The sequence below is a fragment of the Lampetra fluviatilis genome, chromosome 66 (assembly GCF_964198595.1).
Source record: "Lampetra fluviatilis chromosome 66, kcLamFluv1.1, whole genome shotgun sequence".
Taxonomy (NCBI): domain Eukaryota; kingdom Metazoa; phylum Chordata; class Hyperoartia; order Petromyzontiformes; family Petromyzontidae; genus Lampetra; species Lampetra fluviatilis.
Window position 1 is genome coordinate 1,910,132 of NC_136340.1, and position 19,630 is coordinate 1,929,761.

Consider the following 19,630-nt stretch of genomic DNA (forward strand, 5'->3'; position numbering starts at 1 on the left):
CTACACTACTACTGCTGCTGCTAACTACTACACTACTACTGCTGCTACTACTACTACACTTACTACTACTGCTGCTATTACTACTACACTCTACTACTGCTGCTACTACTACTACACTACTACTGCTGCTACTACTACTACACTACTACTACTCTACTACTACTGCTGCTACTACTACACTACTACTGCTGCTACTACTACACTACTACTACCTACTACTTACTACTACTACTACTACTACACCTACTACTGCTGCTACTACTACTACACTACTACTGCTGCTACTACTACTACACTACTACTGCTGCTACTACTACTACTCTACTACTACACTACTACTGCTGCTACTACTACACTACTACTGCTGCTACTTACTACTACACTACTACTGCTGCTACTACTCTACACCACTACTGCTGCTACTACTACTACACTACTACTGCTGCTACTACTACTACACTACTACTGCTGCTACTACTGCTACACCACTAATGCTGCTACTACTACTACACTACTACTGCTGCTACTACTACTACACTACTACTGCTGCTACTACTACACTACACTACTGCTGCTACTACTACTACACTACTACTGCTGCTACTACTACTACACTACTACTGCTGCTACTACTACTACACTACTACTGCTGCTACTACTACTACACCACTACTGCTGCTACTACTACTACACTACTACTGCTGCTACTACTACTACACTACTACTGCTGCTACTACTACTACACTACTACTGCTGCTGCTACTACTACACTACTACTGCTGCTACTACTACACTACTACTGCTGCTACTACTACTACACTACTACTGCTGCTACTACTACTACACTACTACTGCTGCTACTACTACTACACTACTACTGCTGCTACTACTACTACACTACTACTGCTGCTACTACTACTACACTACTACTGCTGCTACTACTACTACACTACTACTGCTGCTACACTACTACACTACTACTGCTGCTACTACTACTACACTACTACTGCTGCTACTACTACTACACACTACCTGCCTGCTACTACTACACTACTACTGCTGCTACTACTACTACACTACTACTGCTGCTACTACTACTACACTACTACTGCTGCTACTACTACTACACTACTACTGCTGCTTCTACTACTACACTACTACTGCTGCTACTACTACACCACTACTGCTGCTACTACTACTACACTACTACTGCTGCTACTACTACTACTCACTACTGCTGCTACTACTACTACACTACTACTGCTGCTACTACTACTACACTACTACTGCTGCTACTACTACTACACTACTACTGCTGCTACTACTACTACACTACTACTGCTGCTGCTACTACTACACTACTACTGCTGCTACTACTACTACACTACTACTGCTGCTACTACTACTACACCACTACTGCTGCTACTACTACTACACTACTACTGCTGCTACTACTACTACACTACTACTGCTGCTACTACTACTACACTACTACTGCTGCTACTACTACTACACCACTACTGCTGCTACTACTACTACACTACTACTGCTGCTACTACTACTACACTACTACTGCTGCTACTACTACTACACTACTACTGCTGCTGCTACTACTACACTACTTGACTGCTGCTACTACTACACTACTACTGCTGCTACTACTACTACACACTACTGCTGCTACTACTACACCACTACTGCTGCTACTACTACTACACTACTACTGCTGCTACTACTACTACACTACTACTGCTGCTGCTACTACTACACTACTACTGCTGCTACTACTACTACACCACTACTACTGCTGCTACTACTACACACTACTGCTGCTACTACTACTACACCTACTACTGCTGCTACTACTACTACACACTACTGCTGCTGCTACTACTACACACTACTGCTGCTACTACTACTGACACCACTACTACTGCTACTACTACTACACTACTACTGCTGCTACTACTACTACACTACTACTGCTACTACTACTACACTACTACTGCTGCTACTACTACTACACTACTACTGCTACTACTACTACACTACTACTGCTGCTACTACTACTACACTACTACTGCTGCTACTACTACTTACACTACTACTGCTGCTACTACTACTACACTACTACTGCTAGCTACTACTACACTACTACTGCTGCTACTACTACTACACTACTACTGCTACTACTACTACACACTACTGCTGCTACTACTACTACACTACTACTGCTGCTACTACTACTACACTACTACTGCTGCTACTACTACTACACTACTACTGCTGCTACTACTACTACACCACTACTGCTGCTACTACTACTACACTACTACTGCTGCTAACTACTACACTACTACTGCTGCTACTACTACTACACTACTACTGCTGCTACTACTACTACACTACTACTGCTGCTACTACTACTACACCACTACTGCTGCTACTACTACTACACACTACTAGCTGCTACTACTACTACACTACTACTGCTGCTACTACTACTACACCACTACTGCTGCTACTACTACTACACTACTACTGCTACTACTACTACACTACTACTGCTGCTACTACTACGCTACTACTGCTGCTACTACTACTACACTACTAACTGCTGCTACTACTACTACACTACTACTGCTGCTACTACTACTACACTACTACTGCTGCTACTACTACTACACTACTACTGCTGCTACTACTACTACACTACTACTGCTGACTACTACTACACTACTACTGCTGCTACTACTACTACACTACTACTGCTGCTACTACTACACTACTACTGCTGCTACTACTACTACACTACTACTGCTGCTACTACTACTACACTACTACTGCTGCTACTACTACTACACTACTACTGCTGCTACTACTACTACACCACTACTGCTGCTACTACTACTACACTACTACTGCTCTACTACTACTACACTACTACTGCTGCTACTACTACACTACTACTGCTGCTGCTACTACTACACTACTACTGCTGCTACTACTACTACACTACTACTGCTGCTGCTACTACTACACTACTACTGCTGCTACTACTACTACACTACTACTGCTGCTACTACTACTACACTACTACTGCTGCTACTACTACACTACTACTGCTGCTAGCTACTACTACACTACTACTGCTGCTACTACTACTACACTACTACTGCTGCTACTACTACTACACTACTACTGCTGCTACTACTACTACACTACTACTGCTGCTACTACTACTACACTACTACTGCTGCTACTACTACTACACTACTACTGCTGCTACTACTACTACACTACTACTGCTGCTGCTACTACTACACTACTACTGCTGCTACTACTACTACACTACTACTGCTGCTGCTACTACTACACACTACTACTGCTGCTACTACTACTACTACACTACTGCTGCTGCTACTACTACTACACTACTACTGCTGCTACTACTACTACGCTACTACTGCTGCTACTACTACTACACTACTACTGCTACTACTACTACACTACTACTGCTGCTACTACTACTACACTACTACTGCTGCTACTACTACTACACTACTACTGCTGCTACTACTACTACACTACTACTGCTACTACTACTACACTACTACTGCTGCTACTACTACTACACTACTACTGCTACTACTACTACACTACTACTACACTACTACTGCTGCTACTACTACTACACCACTACTGCTGCTACTACTACTACACTACTACTGCTGCTACTACTACTACACTACTACTGCTGCTACTACTACTACACTACTACTGCTGCTACTACTACTACACTACTACTGCTACTACTACTACACTACTACTGCGCTACTACTACCTACTGCTGCTACTACTACTACACTACTACTGCTGCTACTACTACTACACCACTCTACTGCTGCTACTACTACTACACTACTACTGCTGCTACTACTACACTACTACTGCTGCTACTACTACTACACTACTACTGCTGCTACTACTACTACACCACTACTCCTGCTACTACTACTACACTACTACTGCTGCTACTACTACTACACTACTACTGCTGCTACTACTACTACACCACTACTGCTGCTACTACTACTACACTACTACTGCTACTACTACTACACTACTACTGCTGCTACTACTACTACACCACTACTGCTGCTACTACTACTACTACACTACTACTGCTACTACTACTACACTACTACTGCTGCTACTACTACTACACTACTACTGCTGCTACTACTACTACACTACTACTGCTGCTACTACTACTACACTACTACTGCTGCTACTACTACTACACTACTACTGCTGCTACTACTACACTACTCTGCTACTACTACTACACTACTACTGCTGCTACTACTACACTACTACTGCTGCTACTACTACTACACTACTACTGCTGCTACTACTACACTACTACTGCTGCTACTACTACTACACTACTACTGCTGCTACTACTACTACACCACTACTGCTGCTACTACTACTACACCACTACTGCTGCTACTACTACTACACTACTACTGCTGCTACTACTACTACACCACTACTGCTGCTACTACACTACTACTGCTACTACTACTACACTACTACTGCTACTACTACTACACTACTACTGCTGCTACTACTACTACACTACTACTGCTGCTACTACTACTACACACTACTTGCTGCTACTACTACTACACTACTACTACTGCTACTACTACTACACCACTACTGCTGCTACTACTACTACACCACTACTGCTGCTACTACTACTACACCACTACTGCTGCTACTACTACTACACCACTACTGCTGCTACTACTACTACACTACTACTGCTGCTACTACTACTACTACACTACTACTGCTGACTACTACTACACTACTACTGCTGCTACTACTACTACACCACTACTGCTGCTACTACTACTACACCACTACTACTGCTACTACTACTACACCACTACTGACTGCTACTACTACTACACCACTACTGCTGCTACTACTACTACACCACTACTGCTGCTACTACTACTACACCACTACTGCTGCTACTACTACTACACCACTACTGCTGCTACTACTACTACACCACTACTGCTGCTACTACTACTACACTACTACTGCTACTACTACTACACCACTACTGCTGCTGCACTACTACACACTACTGCTGCTGCTACTACTACACACTACTGCTGCTACTACTACTACACCACTACTGCTGCTACTACTACTACACTACTACTGCTGCTACTACTACTACACTACTACTGCTGCTACTACTACTACACTACTACTGCTGCTACTACTACACTACTACTGCTGCTACTACTACACTACTACTGCTGCTACTACTACTACACTACTACTGCTGCTACTACTACTACACTACTACTGCTGCTACTACTACTACACCACTACTGCTGCTACTACTACTACACTACTACTGCTGCTACTACTACTACACCACTACTGCTGCTACTACTACTACTACACTACTACTGCTGCTACTACTACTACACTACTACTGCTGCTGCTACTACTACCACTACTGCTGCTACTACTACTACACTACTACTGCTGCTGCTACTACTACACTACTACTGCTGCTACTACTACTACACTACTACTGCTGCTACTACTACTACACTACTACTGCTGCTACTACTACACTACTACTGCTGCTCTACTACTACTACACTACTACTGCTGCTACTACTACTACACTACTACTGCTGCTACTACTACTACACTACTACTGCTGCTACTACTACTACACTACTACTGCTACTACTACTACACTACTACTGCTGCTAACTACTACTACACTACTACTGCTGCTACTACTACTACACTACTACTGCTGCTACTACTACTACACTACTACTGCTGCTACTACTACACTACTACTGCTACTACTACTACTACTACTACTGCTGCTACTACTACTACACTACTACTGCTGCTACTACTACTACACTACTACTGCTACTACTACTACACTACTACTGCTGCTACTACTACTACACACTACTGCTGCTACTACTACTACACACTACTACACTACTACTGCTGCTACTACTACTACACTACTACTACACTACTACTGCTGCTACTACTACTACACTACTACTGCTGCTACTACTACTACACTACTACTGCTGCTACTACTACTACACTACTACTGCTAACTACTACACTACTACTACCTACTACTGCTGCTACTACTACTACACCACTACTGCTGCTACTACTACTACACTACTACTGCTGCTACTACTACTACACTACTACTGCTACTACTACTACACTACTACTACACTACTACTGCTGCTACACCTACTACACTACTACTGCTGCTACTACTACTACACCACTACTGCTGCTACTACTACTACACTACTACTGCTGCTGCTACTACACTACTACTGCTGCTACTACTACTACACCACTACTGCTGCTACTACTACTACACCACTACTGCTGCTACTACTACTACACTCACTACTGCTGCTACTACTACTACACTACTACTGCTGCTACTACTACTACACTACTACTGCTGCTACTACTACTACACTACTACTGCTGCTACTACTACTACACTACTACTGCTGCTACTACTACTACACTACTACTGCTGCTACTACTACTACACTACTACTGCTGCTACTACTACTACACTACTACTGCTGCTACTACTACTACACTACTACTGCTGCTACTACCTACTACACTACTACTGCTGCTACTACTACTACACTACTACTGCTGCTACTACTACTACACTACTACTGCTGCTACTACTACTACACCACTACTGCTGCTACTACTACTACACTACTACTGCTGCTACTACTACTACACTACTACTGCTGCTATACTACTACACTACTACTGCTGCTACTACTACTACACTACTACTGCTGCTACTACTACTACACTACTACTGCTGCTACTACTACTACACTACTACTGCTGCTACTACTACTACACTACTACTGCTGCTACTACTACTACACTACTACTGCTGCTACTACTACTACACTACTACTGCTGCTACTACTACTACACTACTACTGCTGCTACTACTACTACACCACTACTGCTGCTACTACTACTACACTACTACTGCTGCTACACCTACTACACCACTACTGCTGCTACTACTACTACACTACTACTGCTGCTACACCTACTACACTACTACTGCTGCTACTACTACTACACTACTACTGCTGCTACACCTACTACACTACTACTGCTGCTACTACTACTACACTACTACTGCTGCTACTACTACTACACCACTACTGCTGCTACTACTACTACACTACTACTGCTGCTACTACTACTACACTACTACTGCTGCTACTACTACTACACCACTACTGCTGCTACTACTACTACACTACTACTGCTGCTACTACTACTACACCACTACTGCTGCTACTACTACTACACTACTACTGCTGCTACTACTACTACACTACTACTGCTGCTACTACTACTATGCTACTACTGCTGCTACTACTACTACACTACTACTGCTGCTACTACTACTACACTACTACTGCTGCTACTACTACTACACTACTACTGCTGCTACTACTACTACACTACTACTGCTGCTACTACTACTATGCTACTACTGCTGCTACTACTACTACACTACTACTGCTGCTACTACTACTACACTACTACTGCTGCTACTACTACTACACCACTACTGCTGCTACTACTACTACACTACTACTGCTGCTACTACTACTACGCTACTACTGCTGCTACTACTACTACACTACTACTGCTGCTACTACTACACTACTACTGCTGCTACTACTACTACACTACTACTGCTACTACTACTACACTACTACTGCTGCTACTACTACTACACTACTACTGCTACTACTACTACACTACTACTGCTGCTACTACTACTACACCACTACTGCTGCTACTACTACTAGACTACTACTGCTGCTACTACTACTACACCACTACTGCTGCTACTACTACTACACTACTACTGCTGCTACTACTACTACACTACTACTGCTGCTACTACTACTACACTACTACTGCTGCTACTACTACTACACTACTACTGCTGCTACTACTAAACTACTACTGCTGCTACTACTACTACACTACTACTGCTGCTACTACTACTACACTACTACTGCTACTACTACTACACTACTACTGCTGCTACTACTACTACACTACTACTGCTGCTACTACTACTACACTACTACTGCTGCTACTACTACTACACTACTGCTGCTACTACTACTACTACACTACTACTGCTGCTACTACTACTACACTACTACTGCTGCTACTACTACACTACTACTGCTGCTACTACTACTACTACACTACTACTGCTACTACTACTACACTACTACTACACCACTACTGCTGCTACTACTACTACACTACTACTGCTGCTACTACTACTACACTACTACTGCTACTACTACTACACTACTACTACACTACTACTGCTGCTACTACTACTACACTACTGCTGCTACTACTACTACACTACTACTGCTGCTACTACTACTACACTACTACTGCTGCTACTACTACACTACTACTGCTGCTACTACTACTACACTACTACTGCTACTACTACTACACTACTACTGCTGCTACTACTACTACACTACTACTGCTGCTACTACTACTACACTACTACTGCTGCTACTACTACTACACTACTACTGCTGCTACTACTACTACACACTACTGCTGCTACTACTACTACACTACTACTGCTGCTACTACTACTACACTACTACTGCTGCTACACCTACTACACTACTACTGCTGCTACTACTACTACGCTACTACTGCTGCTACTACTACTACGCTACTACTGCTGCTACTACTACTACGCTACTACTGCTGCTACACCTACTACACTACTACTGCTGCTACACCTACTACACTACTACTGCTGCTACTACTACTACGCTACTACTGCTGCTACTACTACTACGCTACTACTGCTGCTACTACTACTACACTACTACTGCTGCTACTACTACTACGCTACTACTGCTGCTACTACTACTACACTACTACTGCTGCTACTACTACTACACTACTACTACTGCTACTACTACTACACTACTACTACACTACTACTGCTGCTACTACTACTACACCACTACTGCTGCTACTACTACTACACTACTACTGCTGCTACTACTACTACACTACTACTGCTGCTACTACTACTACACTACTACTGCTGCTACTACTACTACGCTACTACTGCTGCTACTACTACTACACTACTACTGCTGCTACTACTACTACACTACTACTGCTACTACTACTACACTACTACTACACTACTACTACACTACTACTACTACACTACTACTACACTACTACTACTACACTACTACTACACTACTACACTACTACACTACTACTACACTACTACTACACTACTACTACTACACTACTACTACACTACTACTACTACACTACTACTGCTGCTACTACTACTACACTACTACTGCTACTACTACTACACTACTACTACACTACTACTGCTGCTACTACTACTACACCACTACTGCTGCTACTACTACTACACTACTACTGCTGCTACTACTACTACACTACTACTGCTGCTACTACTACTACACCACTACTGCTACTACTACTACACTACTACTGCTGCTACTACTACTACACTACTACTGCTGCTACTACTACACTACTACTGCTGCTGCTACTACTACGCTACTACTGCTGCTACTACTACTACACTACTACTGCTGCTACTACTACACCACTACTGCTGCTGCTACTACTACACTACTACTGCTGCTACTACTACTACACTACTACTGCTGCTACTACTACTACACTACTACTGCTGCTACTACTACTACACTACTACTGCTGCTGCTACTACTACACCACTACTGCTGCTGCTACTACTACACTACTACTGCTGCTGCTACTACTACACCACTACTGCTGCTACTACTACTACACTACTACTGCTGCTACTACTACTACACTACTACTGCTGCTGCTACTACTACACTACTACTGCTGCTGCTACTACTACACTACTACTGCTGCTACTACTACTACACTACTACTGCTGCTACTACTACTACACTACTACTGCTGCTACTACTACACCACTACTACTGCTACTACTACTACACCACTACTGCTGCTACTACTACTACACTACTACTGCTGCTGCTACTACTACACCACTACTGCTGCTGCTACTACTACACTACTACTGCTGCTACTACTACTACACCACTACTGCTGCTACTACTACTACACTACTACTGCTGCTACTACTACTACACCACTACTGCTGCTACTACTACTACACCACTACTGCTGCTGCTACTACTACACTACTACTGCTGCTACTACTACTACACCACTACTGCTGCTGCTACTACTACACTACTACTGCTGCTACTACTACTACACCACTACTGCTGCTACTACTACTACACTACTACTGCTGCTACTACTACTACACCACTACTGCTGCTACTACTACTACACCACTACTGCTGCTGCTACTACTACACTACTACTGCTGCTACTACTACTACACCACTACTGCTGCTGCTACTACTACACTACTACTGCTGCTACTACTACTACACTACTACTGCTGCTACTACTACTACACCACTACTGCTGCTGCTACTACTACACTACTACTGCTACTACTACTACTACACTACTACTGCTGCTACTACTACTACGCTACTACTGCTGCTACTACTACTACACCACTACTGCTGCTGCTACTACTACACTACTACTGCTGCTACTACTACTACACTACTACTGCTGCTACTACTACTACGCTACTACTGCTGCTACTACTACTACACTACTACTGCTGCTACTACTACTACACTACTACTGCTACTACTACTACACTACTACTGCTGCTACTACTACTACACCACTACTGCTGCTACTACTACACTACTACTGCTGCTACTACTACTACACCACTACTGCTGCTACTACTACTACGCTACTACTGCTGCTACTACTACTACACCACTACTGCTGCTACTACTACACTACTACTGCTGCTACTACTACTACTACACCACTACTGCTGCTACTACTACTACACTACTACTGCTGCTACTACTACTACACCACTACTGCTGCTACTACTACACTACTACTGCTGCTACTACTACTACACCACTACTGCTGCTACTACTACACTACTACTGCTGCTACTACTACTACACTACTACTACACTACTACTGCTGCTACTACTACTACACTACTACTGCTACTACTACTACACTACTACTACACTACTACTGCTGCTACTACTACTACACCACTACTGCTGCTACTACTACACCACTACTGCTGCTACTACTACACTACTACTGCTGCTACTACTACTACACTACTACTGCTGCTACTACTACTACACTACTACTGCTGCTACTACTACTACACTACTACTGCTGCTACTACTACTACACTACTACTGCTGCTACTACTACTACACTACTACTGCTGCTACTACTACTACACTACTACTGCTGCTACTACTACTACACTACTACTGCTGCTACTTCTACTACGCTACTACTGCTGCTACTACTACTACACTACTACTGCTGCTACTTCTACTACGCTACTACTGCTACTACTACTACTACACTACTACTGCTGTTACTACTACACTACTACTGCTGCTACTACTACTACACTACTACTGCTGCTACTACTACTACACTACTACTACTACACTACTACTGCTGCTACTACTACTACACTACTACTGCTGCTACTACTACACTACTACTGCTGCTACTACTACTACACTACTACTGCTGCTACTACTACTACACTACTACTGCTGTTACTACTACACTACTACTGTTGCTACTACTACTACACTACTACTGCTACTACTACTACACTACTACTGCTGCTACTACTACACTACTACTGCTGCTACTACTACTACACTACTACTGCTGCTACTACTACTACACTACTACTGCTGCTACTACTACACTACTACTGCTGCTACTACTACTACACTACTACTGCTGCTACTACTACTACACCACTACTGCTGCTACTACTACACTACTACTGCTGCTACTACTACTACTGCTGCTACTACTACTACACTACTTCTGCTGCTACTACTACTACACTACTACTGCTGCTACTACTACACTACTACTGCTGCTACTACTACTACACTACTACTGCTGCTACTACTACTACACTACTACACTACTACTACACCTACTACACTACTACTGCTGCTACTACTACACTACTACTGCTGCTGCTACTACTACACTACTACACTACTACTGCTGCTACTACTACTACACTACTACTGCTGCTACTACTACTACACTACTACTGCTGCTACTACTACACTACTACTGCTGCTACTACTACACTACTACTTCTGCTACTACTACTACACTACTACTGCTGCTACAACTACACTACTACTTCTGCTACTACTACTACACCACTACTGCTGCTACTACTACTATACTACTACACTACTACTGCTACTACTACTACACTACTACTGCTGCTACAACTACACTACTACTTCTGCTACTACTACTACACTACTACTGCTACTACTACTACACTACTACTGCTACTATTACTACACTACTACTGCTACTACTACTACACTACTACTGCTACTACTACTACACTACTACTATTACACTACTGCTGCTACTACTACTACACTACTACTACTACACGACTACTGCTACTACTACACTACTACTACACTACTACTACTACTACACGACTACTGCTGCTACTACTACACCTACTACACTACTACACTACTACTACTGCTGCTACTACTGCTGCTACTACTACACCTACTGCTGCTGCTACTACTACACTACTACTGATGCTACTACTACACCTACTACACTACTACTGCTGCTACTACTACACTACTACACTACTACTGCTGCTACTACTACACCTACTGCTGCTACTACACTACTACACTACTACTGCTACTACTACTACACCTACTACACCTACTGCTGCTGCTGTGCCTGCTGCGTGCAGGAGGAATCTGGCCATCATCCAGTGCGGCACATTCCAAGTCGCGTTCCTGCGCCCCGTACTGCTCTTCCTGGGAGCCGTGCTGTGGACTAACGGCACCTACAACCCAGAGAAGGCATCAGCAGCAGCAGCAGGAGCAGCAGCAGCAGCAGGAGCAGCAGTAGTAGCAGCAGTAGTAGCAGCAGTAATAGCAGCAGTAGTAGCAGCAGTAGTAGTAGCAGTAGTAGTAGCAGTAATAGCAGCAGTAGTAGCAGCAGTAGTAGTAGCAGTAGTAGCAGCAGTAGTAGCAGCAGTAGTAGTAGCAGTAGTAGCAGCAGTAGTAGTAGCAGTAATAGCAGCAGTAATAGCAGCAGCAGTAGTAGCAGTAGTAGCAGCAGTAGTAGCAGCAGCAGTAGTAGCAGTAGTAGCAGCAGTAGTAGTAGCAGTAGTAGCAGCAGTAGTAGCAGCAGTAATAGCAGCAGTAGTAGCAGCAGTAGTAGCAGCAGTAGTAGCAGCAGCAGTAGTAGCAGTAGTAGCAGCAGTAGTAGTAGCAGTAGTAGTAGCAGTAATAGCAGCAGTAGTAGCAGCAGTAGTAGCAGCAGTAGTAGTAGCAGTAATAGCAGCAGTAGTAGCAGCAGTAGTAGTAGCAGTAGTAGCAGCAGTAGTAGCAGCAGTAGTAGCAGCAGTAGTAGCAGCAGCAGTAGTAGCAGCAGTAGTAGCAGCAGTAGTAGCAGCAGCAGTAGTAGTAGCAGTAGTAGCAGCAGTAGTAGCAGCAGTAGTAGTAGCAGTAGTAGCAGCAGTAGTAGCAGCAGTAGTAGCAGCAGTAGTAGCAGCAGTAGTAGTAGCAGTAGTAGCAGCAGTAGTAGCAGCAGCAGTAGTAGCAGCAGTAGTAGCAGCAGTAGTAGCAGCAGCAGTAGTAGCAGCAGTAGTAGCAGCAGTAGTAGCAGCAGTAGTAGCAGCAGTAGCAGCAGCAGTAGTAGTAGCAGTAGTAGCAGCAGTAGTAGCAGCAGCAGTAGCAGCAGCAGTAGCAGCAGCAGTAGTAGCAGCAGTAGTAGCAGCAGTAGTAGCAGCAGTAGTAGCAGCAGCAGTAGTAGCAGTAGTAGCAGCAGTAGTAGTAGCAGTAGTAGTAGCAGTAATAGCAGCAGTAGTAGCAGCAGTAGTAGCAGCAGTAGTAGTAGCAGTAATAGCAGCAGTAGTAGCAGCAGTAGTAGTAGCAGTAGTAGCAGCAGTAGTAGCAGCAGTAGTAGCAGCAGCAGTAGTAGTAGCAGTAGTAGCAGCAGTAGTAGCAGCAGTAGTAGCAGCAGTAGTAGCAATAGTAGCAGCAGTAGTAGTAGCAGCAGGAATTTAATCAACAGCATCAGCAGTAAACTTATCAGCAAAATTTTCATTCTCAATCACTCAACCATTCAACCACCCACTCACCCACCCACTCACCCACCCACTCAACCACCCACTCAACCACCCAATCATCCATCCACCCACCCACTCATCCACCAACCCACCCACTCACCCACCCACTCACCCACCCACTCACCCACCCACTCAACCACCCACTCAACCACCCAATCATCCATCCACCCACCCACTCATCCACCAACCCACCCACTCACCCACCCACCCACTCACCCACCCACTCACCCACCCACTCAACCACCCACTCAACCACCCAATCATCCATCCACCCACCCACTCATCCACCAACCCACCCACTCACCCACCCACTCACCCACCCACCCACTCACCCACCCACTCAACCACCCACTCAACCACCCACTCAACCACCCACTCAACCACCCACTCACCCACCCACCCACTCACCCACCCAATCATCCACCCACTCACCCACCCACTCACCCACCCACCCACCAACTCACCCACCCACCCACCCACTTACCCACTCACCCACACACCCACCCGCTCACCCACTCACTCACCCACTCACTCACTCACCCACCCACCCACCAACTCACTCACCCACCAACTCACCAACTCACCCACGCACCCACCAACTCACCCAGCCACCCGTCTCCCCAGATGTCCGTGACGGGTGCCTACCTCTGGATCAGCTGCATCTCGGGCCTGGCGACGATCATCTCCCTGTGGGCGATCGGCATCATGTTCAGCCACGCTCGCACCAACCTCGCCAGCCTCAACATCATTCCCAAGTTCGCCCTCAACCAGGTCGCACGCTCACCCATCCACTCACCCACCCACCCAGCCACTCACCCATTTAATCACTCACTCAATCACTCACTCACTCACTCACTCACTCAATCACTCACCCACTCAATCACTCACCCACTTAATCACTCACCCACTCAACCACTCAGTCACTCACCCAGTCAACCACTCAATCACTCACCCACTCAACCACTCAATCACTCACTCACTCAATCACTCACCCATCCACTCACCCACCCAGCCAGCCACTCACCCACTCAATCACTCACCCACTCACTCACTCAATCACTCAATCACTCACCCACTCAACCACTCACCCACTCACCCACTCACCCACTCACCCACTCACTCACTCAATCACTCAATCACTCACGCACTCAACCACTCACCCACTCACACACACTCACTCAATCACTCACTCACTCACTCAATCACTCACTTACATGTGTAATGCGGGCGAAAGCGACCTTCCGGATGTGACGTCACGAGGAGGCGGAGCCAGGTGACGTGGGTGAAAGGTAGGGGGTCCTTAAGCGGGTAAACCGGAAGGAGAAGGCAGTCGGGGTGTGAATGGAAAGGTGTGGGGCCACGCGGGCGTACGAACCGAGGGGGCACCGTGAGAAGCGGGAGCCAACCCTGGGAACAGTAGGGAGCTACTGGGAGGTGTAAAGCTGCAGAAGGGAGATAGGCAGTAAGGGTGTGTGTGAGCAGTAGGGGTGTGTGTGAGGGGCAGCGGGGTGGCTGCCAAGAGTCGCAGGAGCGACGAGAAGGCGAGACAGCACGAGGCTGTCAGAGCTGCAGCAGGAACAGCCAAGGGAGCTGTGTGAGAGTACAGCAGCGGAGCTGCTGTGGGGCTGCAAGAGCGACAAGAACAGCAGCGGGGCTGCTGATGTGGACTGGAGTGACATCGGAACCAGCACAGAGAGAATAAGAGAGACAGCCGTGTGGGAACGCAGTACGGACCGAATAAAGGACACTGAGCCAGAGATCGTGGTCAAGTCTTTTATTACACTGGGGTCAGAAGTGAAACGGCATGTCTAAGCAAGTAAGGAAGAAAATTCCCCCGGCGCCAGCATCGGCTTCTTCGTCCGACGACGACGAATTCCCTCCGACCACGGATTCTGCTGGGGTGGTGGAGGAGAGCCCTGCTGAGGCGAGCACGGGGACGGGCGTGGAAGATGTCGGCGCGATGGCGGGTCCGTCAACAACATCGGACGCTGACCAAAGATGGCAACAGGTGGCAGAACAACTGGAGACACTCAAGGACGTCCTGGCGCATCTATGTCACCTCGTTACGCCAAGGACGACGATGGAACGAGAAGGTGCTCCACGGGCCGCCACGTTGCCTGCCCTGCCGCCGCCATTGGCCACGCGGCAAGAAGACGCCATCTTGCGCGCTCCGCGGCGCCAAACCGCCATCTTGGCCACGCCGCGGGCCGACGCCATTTTGAATTTGCCTCCAGAACAACCATCATTGGAAGACGGCGTAAAGAGGAGTCGGAGTCGCCACCTTACTACAGTTAAGGAATTCTCTATCGGGGGCGATTGGAGCGCTTTCGCCTGCCGATTTTTGGCGGCGGTTCGTTCAGCAAGATGGACCGATGCGGAGGCCTTGGAAGTGTTGCCGACTCTACTGGACGACGAATCTGTTCGATTTTTCCGTTCCATAACGGCCGATAAGAAGAAGACTTTATGTGGAGTTTTTGAGGAAATGGCCGACGCCTATGAGCCACCTGACGACGCGCATCGGCGATTCGCTCAACGACAACGAGCACCCGAAGAATCGCCCGTGGCGTTCAGGGGTGCGGTGTTGGAGCTGGCCATGGCAGCATATCCTGACACGCCACAGGATCTGCTCGAGCCTCTCATATTGGGAAAAATGCTGGAGCTGTCTCGGGATCTGGGGATCCCCATGCCTGTGTGTGGGCATGAGAAGCTCACGTCCCGGGCGGCAGCAAAGTGTCTGGATGCGCAGTTTAATCTCCGTCGCTGGAAGCAAGTGGCGGCATGGACGGGTGGGCCCGTCAAGGAAGGAGGCGCGATGGGGTGGGACCCCACAAGGGCGATCTATGTGCCGGATGAGCGGGGTCCACAGGAGCTGACGGCTGCCTCCTCTCCATGGTCGGGACGCGGAAGGCCGGGGCCGCGTGCTACGCCATCGGGACGGGGCCGCCGGGATGCAAGACCTGCGCTTCGGCGCAACGAGGCCGATTGCTTCCGCTGCGGCCGTAGGGGCCATTACGCCAAAGATTGCTGGGCCCGCTTCCCGGGTCCGCCGCAGCAGGAGCCCACAACACCGGACAAGCCGACCAAAGAACCTCCGAAACAGGCATGTCGGCACGCACCAGACACTCGGCAAGGCTTTACACCTCACCCACCACCTTTGTTGCGCGATCCTATTGTTGTTGTTAAAGAAAGGCCATCGACGGGGCCTTGTCATTCAGTTACGCAGTGGCGCAAATTGGCACGGAGAGTTGTCGCGGCCGCTACGGGTTCGTCCACTGTACCGGGGTCCATACAAGGTGTGGACGTGCGCATTTTGGTCGACTCGGGAGCGTCTGCGACTATTATATCGGATGTCATTTTCCATCTGTTGGGCATTCCGCCGGGGGCTGTGCGTCCGGTTTATGGGTCTTGCGTCGCTGTGAACGGGGGTAGTATGGGTATCGTGGGCCAGGTGGATGCTAAGATATCTATAGGGGATGTGTCGGCTTCGGGCGTTGTGTTAATATCGAGATCTTTGGCGGTTCCTTGCTTACTAGGCACGGATTTTTTGGCTAAGATGCCCATTTTGATTAAAATCAATGAGAATTGTATTGAATTCCCGGGGGGCCGTCGAATCTCGTTTCTGCCGTCGCCCTGGGGGCGACCTGCTTCGGCCGTACAGGTGCAGGCGCTGTCCGTCGCATCTGTGGACATCCCACCTGCTTCACAGATGCTTATACCCTTGCGGTATCGGAAGCCCCTGCCCATTCGGCTAGGAGCATTAGGGGTCTTGTTGTCACCATCCGCCACGATAACAACGGGATTGGCGTTAGTTGGGGCACAGACCATCGTCCGGCCGGATCAATTACCGGTTTTACAGGTGCTTAATGCGGGGGTGGAAAACATCCGTGTTCCGGCCGGTACGGTTGTGGCACATGCCACTACGGCGTTTGCGACGCACGATTGTCCGCATCGCCGGGGAGTGGTCGCTGGTGTTTCCGAGCCAAGGGGTTCGGATAATCGTTGGATCGCTACCTTATGTGACGAAAATTCTTCCCTGTCCGTGGGGCAACGTGATGCGCTGCGTAAATTGTTGCTGACGTATTCGGATGTGTTCAGCTCCGACGATTTGGATTTGGGACGCACATCGTTGCTTTCCCATCACATTGAGATGGGCGACGCTGCCCCTATTCGGTTAAATTCGCATCGGATGAGTCCAGCGGAGCGAGAACACGTTCGGGGGGCGGTGGAAGACATGTTGGCTGCGGACATTATATCGCCATCTAACAGCCCATGGGGCGCTCCTGTGGTCTTGGTTAAGAAAAAGGATGGCAACTTGCGATTTTGTGTCGATTTCCGGAAATTGAATAAGATATCGGTGGCAGATGCGTACCCCCTGCCGCGTATGGACGACTCCCTTGACGCATTGTCGGGGGCTAAGTTCTTTTCCACACTGGACCTCTCTTCGGGATTTTGGCAGCTTCCCCTTGACGAGTCCTCACGGGAGAAAACCGCATTCCGTACGCCGCAGGGGTTATTTCAATTCAACTGCCTCCCGATGGGATTGAATGCGGCCCCTGCTACATTTCAAAGATTGATGGAGCTCGTTTTGACGGGGTTGCAGTGGGAGACGTGTCTTATATATTTGGACGATATTATTGTGTTCAGCCGCACATTTGAGGAACATTTAACGCGGCTGGAGACAGTGTTCACGAGGATGCGCTCTGCCAATTTGAAATTCAAACCAAAGAAATGCCACCTACTGCAACGGTCCGTCCGTTATTTGGGGCACATTGTGAGTGCAGAGGGGGTGTCCACGGATCCGGAAAAGACGGCGTGTGTCCGGGATTGGCCGACTCCGGCCTCTGTGGGGGATGTTCGGCGGTTTTTGGGATTTGCCTCGTATTACCGAAGATTTGTGCCGGGGTTTGCGACGATTGCGAGGCCCTTGCATCTCCTTACGGGTAAAGGACGGAAATTTGTTTGGGGAGAGCCGGAAGAGGCGGCCTTTCGGAGTCTGCGTGATCTATTGGCTACGGCCCCGACATTGGATTATCCCGATTTTGATCGCCCTTTCATTCTTGACGCGAGTGACACAGGTATTGGGGCGGTATTATCGCAGTCTAAAGGGGGCGTAGA

At 47.2% G+C, this 19,630-nt stretch overlaps 1 protein-coding gene across 1 annotated transcript in view; it reads left to right on the top strand.

The window, feature by feature from the left end:
- The window catches only part of LOC144952166 (organic solute transporter subunit alpha-like), a 41,069-nt gene that overhangs the window by 3,957 nt on the left and 17,482 nt on the right, over positions 1-19,630 (top strand). Inside the window, exons 2-3 of the mRNA XM_078882569.1 lie at positions 13,130-13,241; positions 15,140-15,286. Of these exons, the coding sequence (XP_078738695.1) occupies positions 13,130-13,241; positions 15,140-15,286 (259 nt within the window). The remainder of the gene's footprint in view (positions 1-13,129; positions 13,242-15,139; positions 15,287-19,630) is intronic.